Below are 17,703 nucleotides of genomic sequence, written 5' to 3'. Positions count from 1 at the left end.
ACAGTCCAGAGGAGGCCATGAAGGTGATCGAAGGGCTGGAGCACCTCTCCTAGGAAGGCAGGCTGAGAGAGTTGGGGTTGTTCAGCCTGGAGAAGAGAAGGCTCCGGGAAGACCTTAGATGTCTTCCAGTACCTAAATGGGCCTACAAGAAAGCTGGGGAGGGACTTTTGACAAGGGCATGGAGTGATAGGACAAGGGGCAATGGCTTTAAACTGGAAGAGAGGAGATTAGATTAGACATAAGGAAGAAATTCTTCACCACGAGGGTGGTGAGGCATGGGAATAGGTTGCCCAGACAAGTTGTGAATGCCCCATCCCTGGAAGTGTTCAAGGCCAGGTTGGATGGGGCTTTGAGCAACCTGGTCTGGCGGAAGGTCTCCTTGCCCATGGCAGGGAGGTTGGAATGAGATAGTCTTTAAGGTCCCTTCCAACAAAGCCATTCTATGATTATGAATCTGTTTATGAAAGTGTATCATGTCTTACAATAGTGATACAAAATTAACAGTGCAGCCATTCTACAGACATGAACAGAGAAGTCAAATGGACCTGCCAAGTAAGAGGAGTAAGACACTGCACTTTATACCTCAGCTTCAGCCCCAGCCTATTATCTTTCCTTCCACAGCATGGTTGTCTTCCGCAGAAGACATTTAAGATCCATTTAGCAGTCTCAGCTCACTCACCCTGTTACACTGTCAGTCTGTTAAAACACCAAACACGTCAAACTTGGAAATATGCAAGGTAGTAAGTGAATGTGTATGGTATATCAGGCAGAACCCACTTTAGGGACATCCAAGGGACACTAAACACTGGGAGTCAGATGCACAGGAAGGAGTTTGCAAGGCTCTCCTCTTGGGAATGACTGGTTACCTGGCCTTCGTTAACATCTTTGACCACATCAAGGTGAAAAGCTGGGAAGACTCACCAGAATGCTTCCCTTTGCTTCATGTAAGAAATGCAGCGCCAGCTCCTGGTTGGTTCCAGCCCCAGGAAAAATGCTTGAACAGGCAGCAGCTAGCAGGTTTTCCACTATTTCCGCAGAGGTACCAAAGAAATTCAGATAAAAAGATTAAAATGGAATTTCCTACATTTGCATCATTATTTAGCTCTTTTAAAGCCAGGGTAAAACTCAGAGAAGTTGAACATCCTTGCAAATTTATCTGGGTCAAATTTGGACACAAGAACTCATGACTGCAAGGTCATGTAACATTACTCTGCATGCAGCACTATTTACACATGGAGTTTCTTGCGCATCTCCTCCCTCCTATAGTGTCTTCCCATCTCCCTTCACCTCAGATTTCCTGAATCCCCCCTTATATTGTGAATTTCCATTTCACAATACCCTTTTTTCTTTCTCGTCAGGAAGATTTCTTCCAAGCCTGCCCACTTCCTCTTCCCTTCAGGATTTATACATGCCACAACCCATGTGCACCAACAGCAGACAGCTCCCCAAGTCTGCTACTAGCTGCCGCAACTCCTGCTTCCTCATCCTGACTTCTATCTACAGCTTGATTTTTCAAAAGTATTGTTATGTCTAGAACATCCCTTGAACATACAGAAGTGCACGTGGTGTTCAAATGTTAACAAAGACAAGGAAGCTTCACTGAGCAAAAGGCTTCTCTTTGTCTGACAGTAACAAATGGTCCCATTTTATCTCAATTAGAAAACCAATCCTATCAACCTCCTCCTCCCTGCCGCAGGCAAACTGATGTTTTACTCCTAACTGTTTTCAAGACCATTCAAACACGTCACTTGACTGGCAGCTCTGAGAGATTTTAAAGTATGCCTACAGTAGATATGTAGGTACCTCTACAACAACTGTGACAATTCATTCCTATTTACCAGCCTTCCACACTCTTACCATTCTCTTGGGTGACTTTGTTGGTTTCCAGGTCGCCCCATGGCTGCCACACCAGCTCTGCTTTATGTTCATCAACTGCTGCCAGAGATCTGTCTTGGAGTGATGGGATTTCTGCTTGAAAGCGAGTTCCTACATTTATTCGCCTGCAGAAAAGGTAAAAAGTAACCGTCAGGTCCCTTTTACAATATCCAGAAAGTCTCCATCTCTGCTAGAAGCAATAATTATGAAGAAATTGAAATGCAGCAGGCTCTTGCATATAACACGAACAGCTTTCAGGCATTCTAGATAACATTAATAAGTATGACTTAAAAGGTGAGAGGTTTTACATCCATCACCAGTTTCCATTGCCTTATCAACTATGGTTGAAATTGTATTTAAATCAGGATCTCCTAATAACTGCTCAAAGAACAGTTTTTAGCTTTCAATAATCATCACTTTTTGAGAGGCTGTCACATGGAATTCTCTTAGGGCAAGCTTGCTCCTCATGCATGAGATAAGTGAGTGATTTAGTATTAATGTTTTGCCACCGTAACTACAGAATCATAGTATCATTTAGGTTGAAAAAGACTTCTGGAGACTATCTGGTCCAACTCCCCATTCAAAGCAGGATCAATCTTAAAGTTTGGTCCTTTATGATCTTGACACAAGCTAGTATCTTCTAGAAACCATTTCTAACAACTGAAGCCAAAAATATAAACCAATGAAAGCTCTATTGATCATTCTGTATCAAAACCAAATCCCATTCTTTTAGCAACAATCTCATACTTTTAGATTCTGAATTAACAGACAGATTTTTCACAACATGCAATCCACAGAGCACTACACTTGCTTTAAGTCAAGTGACCATCCACAGAGATTCTACTCTGTACTAGCAAACACAATTTTGTGCACAGATATAGGTAAGAACCACCACTGAAAGACTGCTCTACCAGACTTGGGAGGTCTGGAGGTCTACAACAATAGCACAGCAAGCAGTGAGAGCATGGATGTCCTTTGTCATTGCTCTCATCTCTTACTCAGTAACAAAATATGCAGAGAGACAGCAGTAGCTACACAAACTCAGGGTGAATTAAGACCAAGGACAACTTTCTAAGTAATATAGCAACTATGCATGCAATTCAGAGGTTCAGAAGAGAGAGCAAGAGAAATATCCAAGCTAAGCTAGCAAAAAGACCCTTCAGAAAACCAAGGTATCAGAAAATCAAGGTATTTGGGAACAGCTGCTGCCCAGACCACTTAGAGTATAATGAAAATCTCCTATTCTGAAATAAGATATCTATGCTTAATGCAAAAATGTTCCTCTTTCAGATGTCAGTCAACTAGCACCATACTGGATAGAGAAATAAACTCTTTTTTTTGAGAGAGTAGGATGAGGCAATACCCACAAGATGATTAAACTCTGGAGTTTCTTCATTAGAAAAAAGGTACAACTCCCTGCCCAGGGCAAGGTTTGCTATAATTCTCAAGTCTTGGCTTGGTTCCCTCCCAGCATTAGGAGAAGACAATTACCATGAAAAAAGCATGATCTAGTACAATAAGGAATAGTAACAAAAACATCTGAGAAATGCCAGCCTCCAGACTTTTCTGGTCCTCTCCTGTTCTGAAATGACACACATGTCTACTATGAAAGCAAGAATCTGGAAAAGGTGTGGGGAGGCCTTGAAACAACACCTAACACATACAAAAACCCAGAGAGATACTTGCAAGTGTTGCAATAGGATGTTTTGAAGTCCTAGAAGACTGTGGTATCAAAGGAAAGGAAGAGAGTATAATTTTCTTTCATGAAAGGGGAAGGAAACACCTTCATTCCCTTTTTTCTACCTAATACATCACTTTGGTACTGTCAGTAAGCATCTGCATTATGAGATGTCATGAGCTGGAAAAACCTGCATTCAAAACAAATGGCTGACTTCTAACACACATAAAAAAGAGATTTTACAAATTATTTCTTTTGCATCCACAGCAGATCCAGCTCTACTTCCTCACACTTGAGGGGAATGGTTTACAATTCATGTGTGTATAAATGAAGAGATGCAGAAGATAACTACCCTACACACTTGTTCTGGCTTCATCTACCCATTCAGGAGCAGCTCAACATTGACAGGGTGGGATTCCTACTTGGACAAGCAGAATCTGCTAGATACACAGACTGATGCTAACTTCCTTCCAGTAGACGATGACAGGATGACATCTAGCATGACAGATGTAGCAGGGACGTTTTAGACAGGCTGCCACATACTATCCGTCATTTTCCCAAAAACACTATCTCCAATACCTGTTGAATGTTGAGCGATAGGGACATTACACATCTCGCATCATGGCCACAGGCAGGGGAGAACTAAAGTAGTTGAAAATGCCCCATCTCTAATGCCCACAGTTGTTACGGTTTCAGGATCTGCTTCTCAAAAGTAATTCAATTTCAAAAGCACACTAAAAGTGGAACCTGCATGGAGAATGAAGAACCCCAAGAAAACCTCAAAGTTTCGTTTTGACTGTTTTAGAAGTTCAAAAGTCTATAACACTATACAGTTTTCCATTTTTCCTTCACCTGTCATGATTAACTTGGACAGAAACAGTACAATTGAGACCAAAAATAAAAAGCAAGAGATTACATGCAAGACTGAGAAGACCTTGCTAAAACACAAAGCAAAACAAACACCTCAATAAGCCCTCTTTCAGTACACTGTGATGTACTGCAGAATGATGTTAATGCTGAGTCTTCTGCCCACTGTGATTAGTCATGCTTATTGTTATGGCATGCAGTTTCAGAAGGGAGGAAAGGGTTATGGATTATGATCTACCCTAGAAGGGATGACTGCTGGAAATCGACACTTTGCTGCCAACTAGAAACAGATAAAAAGGCATTGGGAAATCTGGGAGATTTTGTGTCCCAAGACAGAGGGAGAGAGGGAATTGGAAAAGCTGGAGGGAAAGAATGTGGGCCTTCTTGAAAGGCTATCAGAAGTTACTTTTTATCCTGAAACTAAACTGAGAATATGGCATCCCTGGGCTAGAAAAACCTAAGACTTAGACCTTGTACCTGCAATGCCCAAATAAAACTGGATTTCTACTGCAAGAGTTGACCTGAGTAATCTGATCTAATTTGGCCTGCTCTGAGCTGGGGCTTGGACCAGATGACCTCCAGAGGTCCATCCAAGCTACGTTATTCCATCATTCCTTTACTGATGAAGCCTTGATTTCAGTACAGCAAAAGCTCTTGCCTGTAAGCACCGACGGTGCTCCTGGGATGCCCCAGTATACAGCTGAGTGTGGTAACATCCAGAATTGAGGCTGTGAATTGGGAAGGCAACTCACAGCTGATGCACCACAGCTGTACTTAAGAGCTGAAGGGTGACTTTAAGACTTTGAAGCAACCAAACCACAAAAGCAGTAGGCCACACATAACTGTGACACCAGCTGCCTATTGTACTATTTCACAAATAGAAGAATTAAGCTTCATTATCACATTTCCTATTCCAAACTTCTGCAATGAAATGACCTTTTGGCAAGCATTAGCAGAAGGTCTGGCAAAGCACAAGCAATTAAGAACACAGTATCAGGTAATCACAAGTTATAGTCAACAGCTGACAGTCAAGACTACACATCAAATTAAACATTTTTTTCTTTAAGAAAAACAAGTGCCTCCTGCCATATTTCCTTTATAGAAGGTATGTCTGCATAACTGACCACAACAGTGCTGCACAAATTAGCTTTAGAGCAGCAAACTGATTACTTTGACAACACAGAATGACACTAGATTGTTAATTTATATTGGTTAAAAGCTAAAGCTATCTACCTGCATAAGCATCTGTTCAGTAAGACTTAAGATGATAGGAAGAGAACTCTTTGCACATAACTCCCTTTTGGCAGCAGGAAATGAACTTGCATTACCAAGTCACTATGGTTTGAAATTTCCAGTAACAAATTTGAAAATTTTCACACATGACTAAAATTGCAGCTAATTTTATGTCATTAACTTCAGCAATTCAAACCAACAGACACAACAGCCAAAGACAATTGCACCATAGAGAGGTCAAATATCAAGACCTGGGGGAGAAACAGAAAATATTCATTCAAGAAGAAATTCCCCTGGACAAGTGTGAAATGAACCAACAACAAAAAGATTAATTAAGCCATTTTCAAAACAAATTTGAACACCACCAAATATGCTTATTTCCATGAATGGGCTCAACCTGGAAGGGATTTGCAAAGGCGAGAATAATAATTTGGGTTCATTCACAATTTCAACATTTGCTCAGGACAGCCTACCACTAAAAGTGTGGAAAACTCAGCTTCAAACAGGAAGGTAGAATGGAAAAAGGGCAAGAAAAAAAATAAATTGACAGCAAACGCTCCAGTCAATTTTTAAAATATAAGTAATTTTGGAAGAAAAAGTAAAAGCAGCCTGGTATTTATTCGATAAGAGTTTGAGTTAAGTATCACAAATGTTACAGGACACACTGCAGAGTCAGAGCAGAGATTTCTGACTGCACAGAGTCAGCAATGCAGAGCCACGGGGGTGTTGTTATGCCATATGTGTGTCTCCATGCCATGCATCTCCATGTTTAGATTTCACAAGAGTTCATTAACCTAGGTATAATAATGAATTGGAACTACCTTGCTGTATTTCTGCTGCACTGAACTTGAGCTGATAACACTCCCAGAGGGTTTGCAAGGGCTGTACAGAGACATTTGCTACTCTGCTTTTTTTGCTACTCTGCTCAGGTTTAGCAGGACTGGCACCAAGTCCATGGTCATAACTCCAGCTTCCGTATCTCCAAACTGTGTTCCCTAGTGCTGCTGGGTCCACATAACTCTGAGCTTTCCAAGCGCACAGCCAGCTAAGAAGACTAATGAGGCTTATTAGCTCAGGCCACACACACTGGACGCAACTGGCTGTAGTGCTTTCAGACTGAGCTAGCTCAGGAAGAAGCAAAGTCATGCTCATAGTTGCACTACAGGTAATACACACTGCATGGATAATCTGCAGCCTGACCAGTCCATGTGAGGGCTAACCACATTTTGCCATACTACATTTTGGCCATCATCTAAAGGAGCATTATTTCCCTACTCTAAAACAAACATACAGCACACAATGAAGTGTTTGTATACAACAAAACAGGACAGATTCACCTTTAGCTAACCAATAGCATTTCTGCCTAGAGACAGATGAACAGTAATAGAAAGTAGTTAACATCACCAGAATTACAAGTGTTTGCCCAAACATTATTTATCCTATGGAGTAATTTTTAATAAAGATAATTTATATTCTGAGTCACCAATGAGAATACCTTTAATGTTTCTAAGAGATACATCAGCTGTACAGAGAGCAGCCTGAAGGTTTAGGAGGAAGAAAGGAAGCTACCAGGCTAAGAATCTACTGGGTACTTACGGTTCAATGCTGACTGGGGTGGCTTCCCCCACTACTGTAAGAACAGGAGGGGTAACTTCTGAACTATCTGCAAGTAAAAGAACAAACTGCTCAGACAGCTCATCTTCACGTTTGAGAGAGATTCTTCACACAGCTTGTAAATCTAATCAAAGCTATTAATCTCTCAAAAAAAAGGTACACATACACTAAAGGAGTTTAAGATGACCAAGAACTTACCTTCCAGTCACCATCTACATCTTAATAGTAACTATTTACTGTCCCCTCAGTTCAAGATAACGGCAATTATCACAGATGAACTGACTTTTCCATTCCTAAGAACGTCAGTAGGGGGTGCTGCACATCACTTGTGAATGCATCTGAACATGCATGCCCAGACGGAAGCAACATTGCATTTCCTCCACTCTAGCTCCCCAGACTATCATGACAAAGACCCAGTTCCACACAACCACACCTCCTAAAGTCATGATCTTCCTCCTATTACTCCACAGTTCTAGTCATAAATTAGCCAAGAAAGGAAGGATAAAGTGCAACTTACTTGATCTAAGCAGAGTTCTGTGAGCACTCTTAGGAGTCATTGGAGGTGGAACTGAATGACCACTTGAAGAGAGGATAGCATTAAAATATAGCCCAGATCCTTCTCTCACTGGACTAAGAATTGGCGGAGGAGTGTAAGGAGGTAGCTCAAAGTTCCTATCCGAAGGGTGATCTGCCAGACGGACAGGTGACCGTAAGTGGCTCTGATACGGAGTAATGTTAGAATAAACAGGTGGTGCAATAAAGGTGCCAGCTTTTGGTGGTATGAAGAGTGGCTCAGGTCTAGGCCGCTGCTTTGGTTTCCGGGCAAAGCCCTCTGCTTCATCCTTTGGAACAGCATCTTCATGCTATCAGAAAAAATTGAATACTTAATTTCATTTGAAAACCTCAGGTCATTTAAAAAGCTTCAGTGAGATAACAATATTCTTTCATGGCAGCTCAAAATCTGGATAGGGCTGTTGGAGGGTGCCTCAACAATTAGCAGAAAGGAGGAGCAAGAAGATGGGGAACAGAATGGACACAGGAACTATTAGGTAGCAACACTAGCTCTGTGTGCTTATGAAGTTGTGTTTTACAAGAACTACAGACGTGTCTGGTCCAATCTTTGGTTGGAAAGATAATGACATCATGGTAGCCTTAAAAGCGACATAAAAATATAGCAGAACCCCGGTACAGATATAGGGTGTCACCAAATAGCAATTAAGAGAATAGAAGACAATATAACAATATAACAATATTGTCTTAGATGGTCAAGCATTTAAATGCAGAGAAACCTTAGATGCCTCCCATTTCTCCAGTATCTGAACATTCTATTGTACTTCTGAATAGTAAAGGCCAAAAAAAACACCTAAACCAAAAATCCACTCAACAGCACCACACTGAAGGGGAACACTTACATACTGTCCTTCAGAATCTCAGTAAGAGATTTCAATAATATCTTCACTTTGGATTTTATTCATATACAGAGATATGTGCACTACTCACAATTTACTATTATCTATGTATGTGTGGAGAAAGCACTCTTTACTCAGACAGACTACTTATTCTAGTGTTATTGACCATCTGGCTTTATTCACTGTTTAGTGGTGGGGCATTGCTTGGCTGTACTAGCGTTAGCTGTGGTCATGAAAAGTCAGTGATGCCCAAATATATGGCAATATTATGATGAAAAAAATCCACAGTCCTCAGGCTACATCCATTCAAAGTTCAAGCCTTGAGATCAAACTAATAGAAAAGCTTATGGATAAGAACTACGTAATTAAATCTAACAGATTTGGCTCATCTTTGATTTCTTAGTCTATGCATACCTGATTTGAGGTTTCCATGTTAGTATTACGATTAGATCGCCTCCGAGTGACTATCACAGAAGGCTTGCGTTCACAAGGAGCTCGATCATTTGTTTGGCCTCTCTGGAGCTTTCCATCCTCAGACTTTTCCTTTCCAAGACTCTGCAAGTCAATTTTTCTCACTGGCACAGACACAGGAATGATAAGAGGCACGAGGCTGTTATCTTCCCGGGCTCTTTTGGGAGCTGGTGAAGAACTGGCGAACTCCACAACACTTTTTGCAGCTGTAGGTCCTGGAGCTGCTATCAGCACACTCTTTTTCTCTTCTGAAGTATCCAGCTCCTGAGAAGAAAAACAGATTCCTTAAGTTCTGTAGTACCTACATAATAAAGCAGGTGATATCTCACTTTGTGTATATCAAGTTTCTCAATACAATTTGCAAGCTGAAATGGATTTTGGAAAAGTGTTATTGGAGGAAAAATACTACTTCACAGAAGTGTTACCAAAATTTCTTCAAATTACTTGAGGATTGCCTGAAGTCTCAACTGCTACAATTTTTGTATACATCATTCTTAAGTATGATTTCACTACCTATGGTGTGACATTTTATTTTCCAGATGAATTTGTGCCCTGCCATATCACTTCCAACAAAGGTTCTTCGGTTTTAGTGATGATTATAAGTTGCAGGTTGTTATTTTCAAATACAGGACTTCCATTCCAGGAAAAACCTGCTTTTTCAGGGAGGTTGGACTAGATGATCTCCAGAGGTCCCTTCCAACCCTGACCATTCTGTGATTCTGTGAAAGACTGAATCAAAATAATCTTAATTAAATCTTACACAAAAATAAAGCTAGCTTTTCACTGCATTTTTTCCCTATTTACATGACAGAAGCAACTTTCTGTATTAAACCTGGAGCCTCTGGGGTTTGTTGTCTAAACAGGCTTGAGCCTGAAGGACGTTTGCTCAGTAGAATCAATATGGCACAACCGCAAGCCGGCACTTTTTGCATTGGTATTACAGCTTCCATGTCTCTGCTTTCTTTTACTCATGGCAACCCTAGAAAATTGAGCTCCAAGCATATGGGAATGGAGGATGAGTTACTGAATAAATTCATGGATACTGTAACATCAAATGGCTTCAGGTACTGTTAGATCAGTGATTTCTAGTCCTTTAAATGACTATCCACATGTTCATTCCACTCTCAATTAAAAGCATTTGCCAGTTTGCTCAGAAGCCAGATGTTAAAACACAGCTGTCAAAAACCTCTCTTCAGCAATGTAAAAGGCCTTCTTGAGCTCTGATGAAGTGCAATCTAGAAGCTGTAGAAGATGCTCCTTTTGGTGTTTCAGAACTGCTCTCCAACTCAGAGCTCCGTTTGGAAAGCATTTGGATAGGTTTAGATATGCAAACTCATCCTGTGTCAGAGACACAATCTACTGAGGAATCTACCTGAAGAGCTGTGTTTTGTAGGTGGAAACAAAGGCACATTCTCTCTCAGGTATGACAAGAAGTCTCCAACCTGGACTTCCAAAATTTTGCAGAGATTTACTGAAGTCCTCAAAAAGAATCTATTGTGTGCCATTAAGAATCCTAATCCTGATTAAAAAACTAGCATAAGCAGGTTTTGTCATAAGGATTCAGACACCCTCCCAGTCATTTCACTGCGGTCATAGATCAAGAAAGCCAGCTTCACTGATCAGCAAGAGAACATGCTCCAGCTGGCCCATGAAGAGTCAACCCATGATACCACGAAGGACACTAGACTGAAGTCCCGCTTTGACACTATAATTATACTGAGGGAAGCACAAATGTAGTGTCACAAGATGCATCAATTAGAGCGTGGAGTTAGTGTTCTGGCCTCTCTCCAAATGACAGTCTTGCTAATTTTTGTTGCTTTTAAGACCAAACAGGTCCACTCTGAAACACTAAGCCTTCAAAAAAAGCTAGGTGCCAAGCTTGAGCTAATAAAAATCACCATATAAAGAAGATTTAGGACTGCCTCCTCCCAAGACCTTTTATTACAGTAAGGCTAAGTGTGCACAGAAAGGTTTATCCCATAAGTGACCCTGCAGTTTAGAAGTCTGACTGTTTCTACAGAGACTGGAGATACCTGCCCCCACCACACAATGATGAAACACACAACCGAAAAGTCACAGTTGGCTTCAGCTGCCCAGACTGCAGTGCAGGAGGACTGAGGAGTAATTGCACTGCAGGAATAATGAGCTCTGAGGAACTCCCCTTCACTCCAAGCTGGTGATATGCACCTGTAATTTCCCATGAGACTACCAATTTTGGATTTGAAGGTCACTCATCACACTGACAGAGATGTCACTAGGGATCACTACCTCTAGGTAGTATGGGACTCTTGTAAATTTTTGTAGCCTCCCTCCAGTACTTCAGGAAAGAGAGACTAACAAGCATGCTTTTTTAAACATATAAACAGGTCATCTACTAGAAACAGATGCCTACTCCCACTAGTCCTGCCCATACCTGAAGCAGTAGTTCACATATGGCTTCATGCTGCTATACGTGGGCCTCCATTCATCAGGGAAATGTATGCTGTTATCACCTTATTACTGAAGCCTAGTTAAACATGTGGGATAGATCTGGGGTCTTCTTATGGCGGTGAGATCCAGAGCAGATAGTTCTGCACAACTGTAAACAGCAGTGCTAGTACAAACACTCTAGCATTCTCTCAGGTACCCAGAAAGTTTAACAGCAATCAAACAAGCACCATGTGCTTGAATATGTGAACAAGCACCAATTCTGACCCATGTACAAACCTCAGATACTTCCTGTGTGCTACACAGATCTCTGTAGGTCAAGAAACATGAACTAATTTCCTGACTACAAGGACGAAATTATGGCAGTTAGTCACACAAAAGAGAACAAGAGAGGGAATAAAATTCCCTTCCCTTTGTTCTCTGACTGGACAGCAACTCAAGTGGCAAAACTGCAGGTAAAAGTAGCTCACGCTCTAATACCCGTATTTCATCAGCCTCTTGGATCAAAGCTTTCAAAGAAAAGTGTATCTTTACTTCTCATGAGAGGCACTCAGTGAAAGATTAGTCAAGCAACTGAAAGAAAAATCTCAAAAAATAACCTCAAAAAACCCCCACCAAACTCCCAAAACCCTACCACTTGCCTCCCCTAGGCTAGTTAATTTTGAACCCTGTCATCTTGCCATATGGAATACATACTGCACAGTTGAGACTGATGGGACACCAGAAGGATAACAGTAGTGAACTACCTAATCAGCCAACACTAAATTTCTTCCCCATCAAGCCCTAAAGATGTCTACAGGTGGATTTTGTCCTCATGTTACCAATCTCTAAATATTCGCTGCAGGTCATTCTAAGGATGCCACAGACCTTTGTTATGCCTGCTACAAGTTCTTCACGTAAGTAAGGCTTCCTCGGACTTTTAATATTTGGGAAATATTGAACATGTAAATTGCATTGTGCAATTTTTAGATAGCACAATTTAGAAACACTTCAACTGCTGAAACTGAAAAACTGGCAGGTAAGTAGTAGTCTTAACACAAAAGGAAAAGAATATTAAACTGGTAAAAAGACACCAGGTGAACTGCTTATACTTATCTCTCTAAATTCCTGATCAGCTTGAGGCCTAAGCTGAAAACGTCCATGTTTTGAAGTCCTAGGCTGAAATCACATTCAGTATTAGTGAAATAAAACAGCCCTTAGGTTGCTTCACTGCACTAGGAGATCTCTGTTCTTCCACATCTATGAATTACAGTAGCTGAACTTACATGCCACCACTTCAGAGCTGCCCTTGCTGTACTACAACACTTCTTGCATCAAAATAGCATCCTACCCTACACAGGTACATAAATTCCTTTCTTTTAAGCCTTGTTTTGTAGTCTAAACCATGATGTATTGGCTAGGATGTATACCTTACCTTTACATTCTGAAGAGAAGCCAGTTCAACAGCTTTTTGGGCCAAAGTTAGCAAATTGGCTTCCTGAGAAACACGTCGTCTCCGTCGTGTACTCTGGATTACACCACCTCTGACACTCTGAAAATCATTAGTTCTCTGAGTGTTTTCTTCAGCTGCCGCTGCCTGTTTCTCCTCATCTCTACCATTATGGGCTGTGGCTTGCCTGTCTGTTTCTACCTGGCACAGCTCACTATTGACCAGGACATCCTTCTGCCCCAGATCCAGTCTCTTGGGGTGCAAATAGCTACTTTTGCTGTGGGCCAGCGATTCAGGCGGTTGCTGTAAAGGGACCTCTTGCTGATGTGTTTGCCAGTGATGCAGAAATAAATTGCTAGGTTGTTCTTCTGCCTGCTTGGAAGTCAACACCTCTCCTGCAGATGTCAGCAGGACACCTTCTTTGGAGAGTCTCCGTGACCTTCTTGGAAAGGGAATCTGGGTCTGAGGTAGCACAGTCTGTTGGTTCTGCTCTGTTAGAGCCTTGAATAGTTCCTGGTTCCTCTCTGTTTGCTGAAACTGGTGTGCCATCATGTGATGCTGAGGTGCTGCAGCTGCCACATGAGGCTGTGCTATGGAAGTAGTTTGCTGCAGACTGAAGGCTTGTGTGGCAGCCTGTTGCTGCTGCTGCTGTTGAGGATAGAAATTTTCAAACAGTTGTAGCTGGGGAAGAGCTTGCTGTTTTTGTTGAGCAGTAAATGCTGGACTGGAAGAAGCTGGGGCTTCTTGAAAGACATGTAACAATTCAGGAAGACCCTGCTTTTGGCCTTGGTGACCAAATGCAAGTTGGAAAGGCTGTAACGGCAGACTTTGATTCTGCTGCTGCTGTTTCTGCATCTGATGAAAAGAATTCATTTGAGCTTGCTGTCTAACCAGGGCTTGCTGTTCCAGCTGAGCCTTCTGGGACATCATCTGCTGGACAGCATCTCCATACAAGTCCAGCTGTGACACAAACACTCCTTTCTCTTGATTTCTTTTAAGGGCCTCTGGGTGGCCATAGAAGCCTGGGGCACCAGCATTGGAGTGGGGTCCTTTTGGGTTGCCCCCAAAAACCATACTGTGGTTCCACATCGAAGGTGGGGATTGCCAGTGGCTGTCACCCCTCTCTGGCAACCGGTTTCCCATTAGTGAATTCTGCCATTTGACAGCTGTTACTGTCTGGGACATCATCATTGATTCTCCCCTATCTTGACTATAAACAGAGTTCATCAAAGCAACATTGTTGGGGGCACTTGTTAATCCTCCCACATGAGAAATCTCCATAGTCTGAGACACTGGTATATTCCCTCCGTGACCATAGTACTGTCCGTCCTTAAGTTGCTGCTGTGGTTCTTTTGATGACACAGCTATTTCCTGCTCATTAAAATAGGCAATTCGTTTCCCAGTCCTTTTGCTTGAAGACTTTTGCTGAGCCTGAAGATTCATGGTTCAGTCTATTCTCCCAGCTGCATGCACTGTGTTTACAATCCACCCATCCCTGAGGTTGGGGGAAGAAAGGCACAGAAGTCTCTTTTTTCCATTCAGTTTTAGTAATAATGAGCAGGAAAGAAGCCCAGGTGAAAGTGCATCCACTTCCTTTTTTCTTTGTGTGTTTCTCCCACTTCTTTTCGCTCTTATCCTTTGCGGTTCAGAGGTCAGTAGGGTCCACTTAGTTACAGGTCCTGAAATAGAGAAGCAATTGCAATGAATCATCAACAGACATTAACTGGCACACAAACTCTCACACGATAAGCAACAATGTGTATGAATGTCCCATTTCCCATGGAAATGAAGATCAGGATAATATGTGTAAGAAATAATAGATCTGACTTGCTATAAGAATGTAAACCAAAACAACTTAGTTTTACAAAACAAGATACCACACTGTATTTGCATGATGCAACTCCCAATTGCACACAGACTTCTGACTAATCACTCAAGTTCATCCTAAAGGTTTTTGTCTTAAACTCCCTCTCATTCAGCCAATTACTTCTACGTCTTCCTGTAGTCAGAATAATCTGGTTTTAATACGAATTCAAAAACACAAAACAAAAAAACCCCTCATGACTCACTAAAAGGAAAAATAACACGCCAGGCCACATTTCCCAACGACATTTGAAACACACACATGTACATGAAGGCTGAAGCCAAACACAAGGCAAGATGCTCATTCAGTGTTTCAAAGGAAAGGATCAGGCAGCAGCCCACCATTCACCTCAACCTGTTGCCCTCTCAAGACACTTTCTTCAACAGCTGAAAGCAACTGCTCCTGCTCAGGTCGCACTCATGGAAAAGTAGTTCAGGCAGATTGTTACAGCTGCTCCTGGACACCAGCAAATATCTGTTAGCGTAAAGCTACAAACATACTAGGAGAAAGCCTTTCCAGAACATGCAGTCTAGGACAATTCTAACCTCCTCTTCCACAGAAAAAAAAAGCTATCCGCTACCTTAGGCTTTAATAGCCTAGTTTACAGGATTAAGGTCTGATGCGTTAACACATACACTAGTATTTCTATTGGGACACTTAAGAAGTTTAGTTTTAAACTTAATTAAATCCTTCAACTACTACTAACAAGTTATTAAGTGCAAGTCTCTATTACTATCTCTTTTCAGTATGTACTCTGTTCTACTTCAAATCACACTGCCAATATATTTCAGAAAGATTTTAATAAATTGTTAAAAACCTATTCTTATTGCACCTCTTCTGGTACAAAATCAAGTTTCTCTGGAGTGCAGCAGGTAAGACTAACACACATATCACCTCCAATGAAACCTGCAATTCATTTACCTCTCTCTATAAAACGAAAAATAATGAAACTAAAGCACACAGCGCACTGAAGTCCTGTAACCTCAGCTTCCTCTAAACGGATATGGCTACAGTGCAGATTTTAATGTTGAGGTGGGGTTGAAAGCATGATGAGGAGGAAAAGACAAAGAGTTTAAATTCACTTACGCAACTTCCACCTCAGAGGCCAAGCCTGGCTTCAGTGCTACTGGAACCATGGGCCTGTGTTTCAGAGCGAAGTGACTCACTTCCTCAGGCTGTTACATAGCTGTTCCCCCCCACACTCCCTCCCCCTTCGCCCTGGCTACAAACCATGGATCTCTGCCACCCCCCCTATCACCGAGCCAGGGCGTTCCTCCCTCCTCTAAGCACAACCTCTCGGCTCATTTTCCAGTCCTCTCTCAACAGGACAAAAATAACTCTAGGAGAAATTATGGACACGTGAGATGGAAAAGTCTCTCTAAACTGCAACTAGTACACAAATGAGGATTTCATAAAGTAAGTTTTTCCTATTTCAAAACTTCATTAGGAGAGGAAAAAACATCCTACAGGAGGAAACTGGATCCCTGGTAGCAAAAATGTAGAGGTGGAAAGGTATGCCTCTCAAGAGCATTAATGTTACCCTCTTGCCTTGCTTTTTGCGGCATTGCTACAAATGTAATGGAGCTTACAGCTAAACCACAATACCTGAGGCAATACTACTAACAGTGGTTTCTGACACTATCTTACTTTCTGAAATCATAACAAGCTATTTTTGTCTCCAAACTAGACAACCTTGTAAGAGTTTTCCTTCCACGGATGCTTCTGCATGCTTTTCAAATTCATAGAAGGCTTTGGTTGGAAGGGACCTTAAAGACCACCCAGTTCCAACCCCCCTGTCATGGGCAGGGACACCTTCCACCACACCAGGTTGCTCAAAGCCCCATCCAACCTGGCCTTGAACACTTCCAGGGATGGGGCATCCACAGCTTCTCTGGGTAACCTGTGCCACTGCCTCACGACCCTTGCAGTGAAGAATTTCTTCCTTATGTCTAATCTAAATCTTCCCTCTTCCAGTTTAAAGCCATTGCCCCTTGTCCTATCACTATATGCCCTTGTCAAAAGTCCTTCCCCAGCTTTCTGGGCTGCAAGTGCACATGGCAAGGTCATGTTGAGCTTCTCGTCAACCAGCAACCCCAAGTCCTTCTCCTCAAGGCTGCTCTCAATCCATTCTCCACCCAGTCTCTATTTGTTCTTGGGATTGCCCTGACCCGTGTGCAGGACCTTGCACTTGGCCTTGTTGATCTTCATGAGGTTCACAGGGTGTCACTAGCCCTTAAAGTGGGTGGCAGATGCGCTCTATTAACCCTCTCCTTTGCAGAAGGAGAAAAGGTAGAGAGACTTGTGGGTTGGAAATAACAATGAAAAAGAGTATAAATAATATTAATACTAATAATAATAGAAATAGAAATACACAAAACCAATTTTGAGCTTCCTGATGATGACTGCAGGCTGTGCTGCAGCAGCTCACAGTGGTCATGTGGCAGGGCAAGCACCCAGGAACCAAATTCAGGAACGACCAGATCGGGGTCAGAAGCAGGAGAACGAGAGTCCCACCAGAATGCTGGTCATGAAGGGGTGAGCGAGCTGATCCGATGATCCTTGAGCTTTACACTGAGTATCCATCTGGATGGGATGGAATACTGCATTGGTCAGTCCTTGGTCACCTGTCCCCTCTGCAGCTTCCTGTGGTGTGACTTTTCCAGCCCGCAGGGAACAAGCACGCACATGGGCCTTTTCTGCATAACAATCCCGCTTCTGTACCAGCAACAATTACAGACATCAAGTGCCATTAACACTGAAAGCAGGCAGTGCTGACAAGCATGTAGTGAGCTCCGGAAAGAGCAGTTAGAAAAACTTAACTGAAGGAAAATCTGCT

At 42.1% G+C, this 17,703-nt stretch overlaps 1 protein-coding gene across 1 annotated transcript; it reads right to left on the bottom strand.

Annotated features, from left to right (window-relative positions):
- Positions 1 to 894: 894 nt before the first annotated feature.
- On the bottom strand, positions 895 to 14,698 carry ELMSAN1 (ELM2 and Myb/SANT-like domain containing 1). The gene is made up of 6 exons (XM_009709163.1): positions 12,989 to 14,698; positions 9,091 to 9,411; positions 7,785 to 8,130; positions 7,250 to 7,316; positions 1,858 to 2,000; positions 895 to 1,025 (listed from the first exon to the last, which is right to left on the bottom strand). Exons 1-6 carry the CDS (start codon positions 14,444 to 14,446, stop codon positions 895 to 897), a joined length of 2,466 nt encoding a protein of 821 aa, XP_009707465.1. The 5' UTR covers positions 14,447 to 14,698.
- Positions 14,699 to 17,703: the final 3,005 nt, after the last annotated feature.

Source organism: Cariama cristata, unplaced genomic scaffold, assembly GCF_000690535.1.
Source record: "Cariama cristata isolate BGI_N322 unplaced genomic scaffold, ASM69053v1 scaffold31161, whole genome shotgun sequence".
Taxonomy (NCBI): domain Eukaryota; kingdom Metazoa; phylum Chordata; class Aves; order Cariamiformes; family Cariamidae; genus Cariama; species Cariama cristata.
The sequence above is the reverse complement of the archived record's forward strand: the minus strand, read 5'-3'. Positions and strand labels throughout refer to the sequence as shown.

Coding starts and splice junctions, on each gene's coding strand:
- ELMSAN1 (XM_009709163.1), bottom strand. CDS start 14,446: ATGAATCTTCAGGCTCAGCAAAAGTCTTCAAGCAAAAGGACTGGGAAA. Junction 8,131..9,090: donor ACATGGAAACCTCAAATCAG/GTATGCATAGAC, acceptor TTTTTCTGATAG/CATGAAGATGCTGTTCCAAA. Junction 2,001..7,249: donor ACCCCAGTCAGCATTGAACC/GTAAGTACCCAG, acceptor CCTTTTCTGCAG/GCGAATAAATGTAGGAACTC.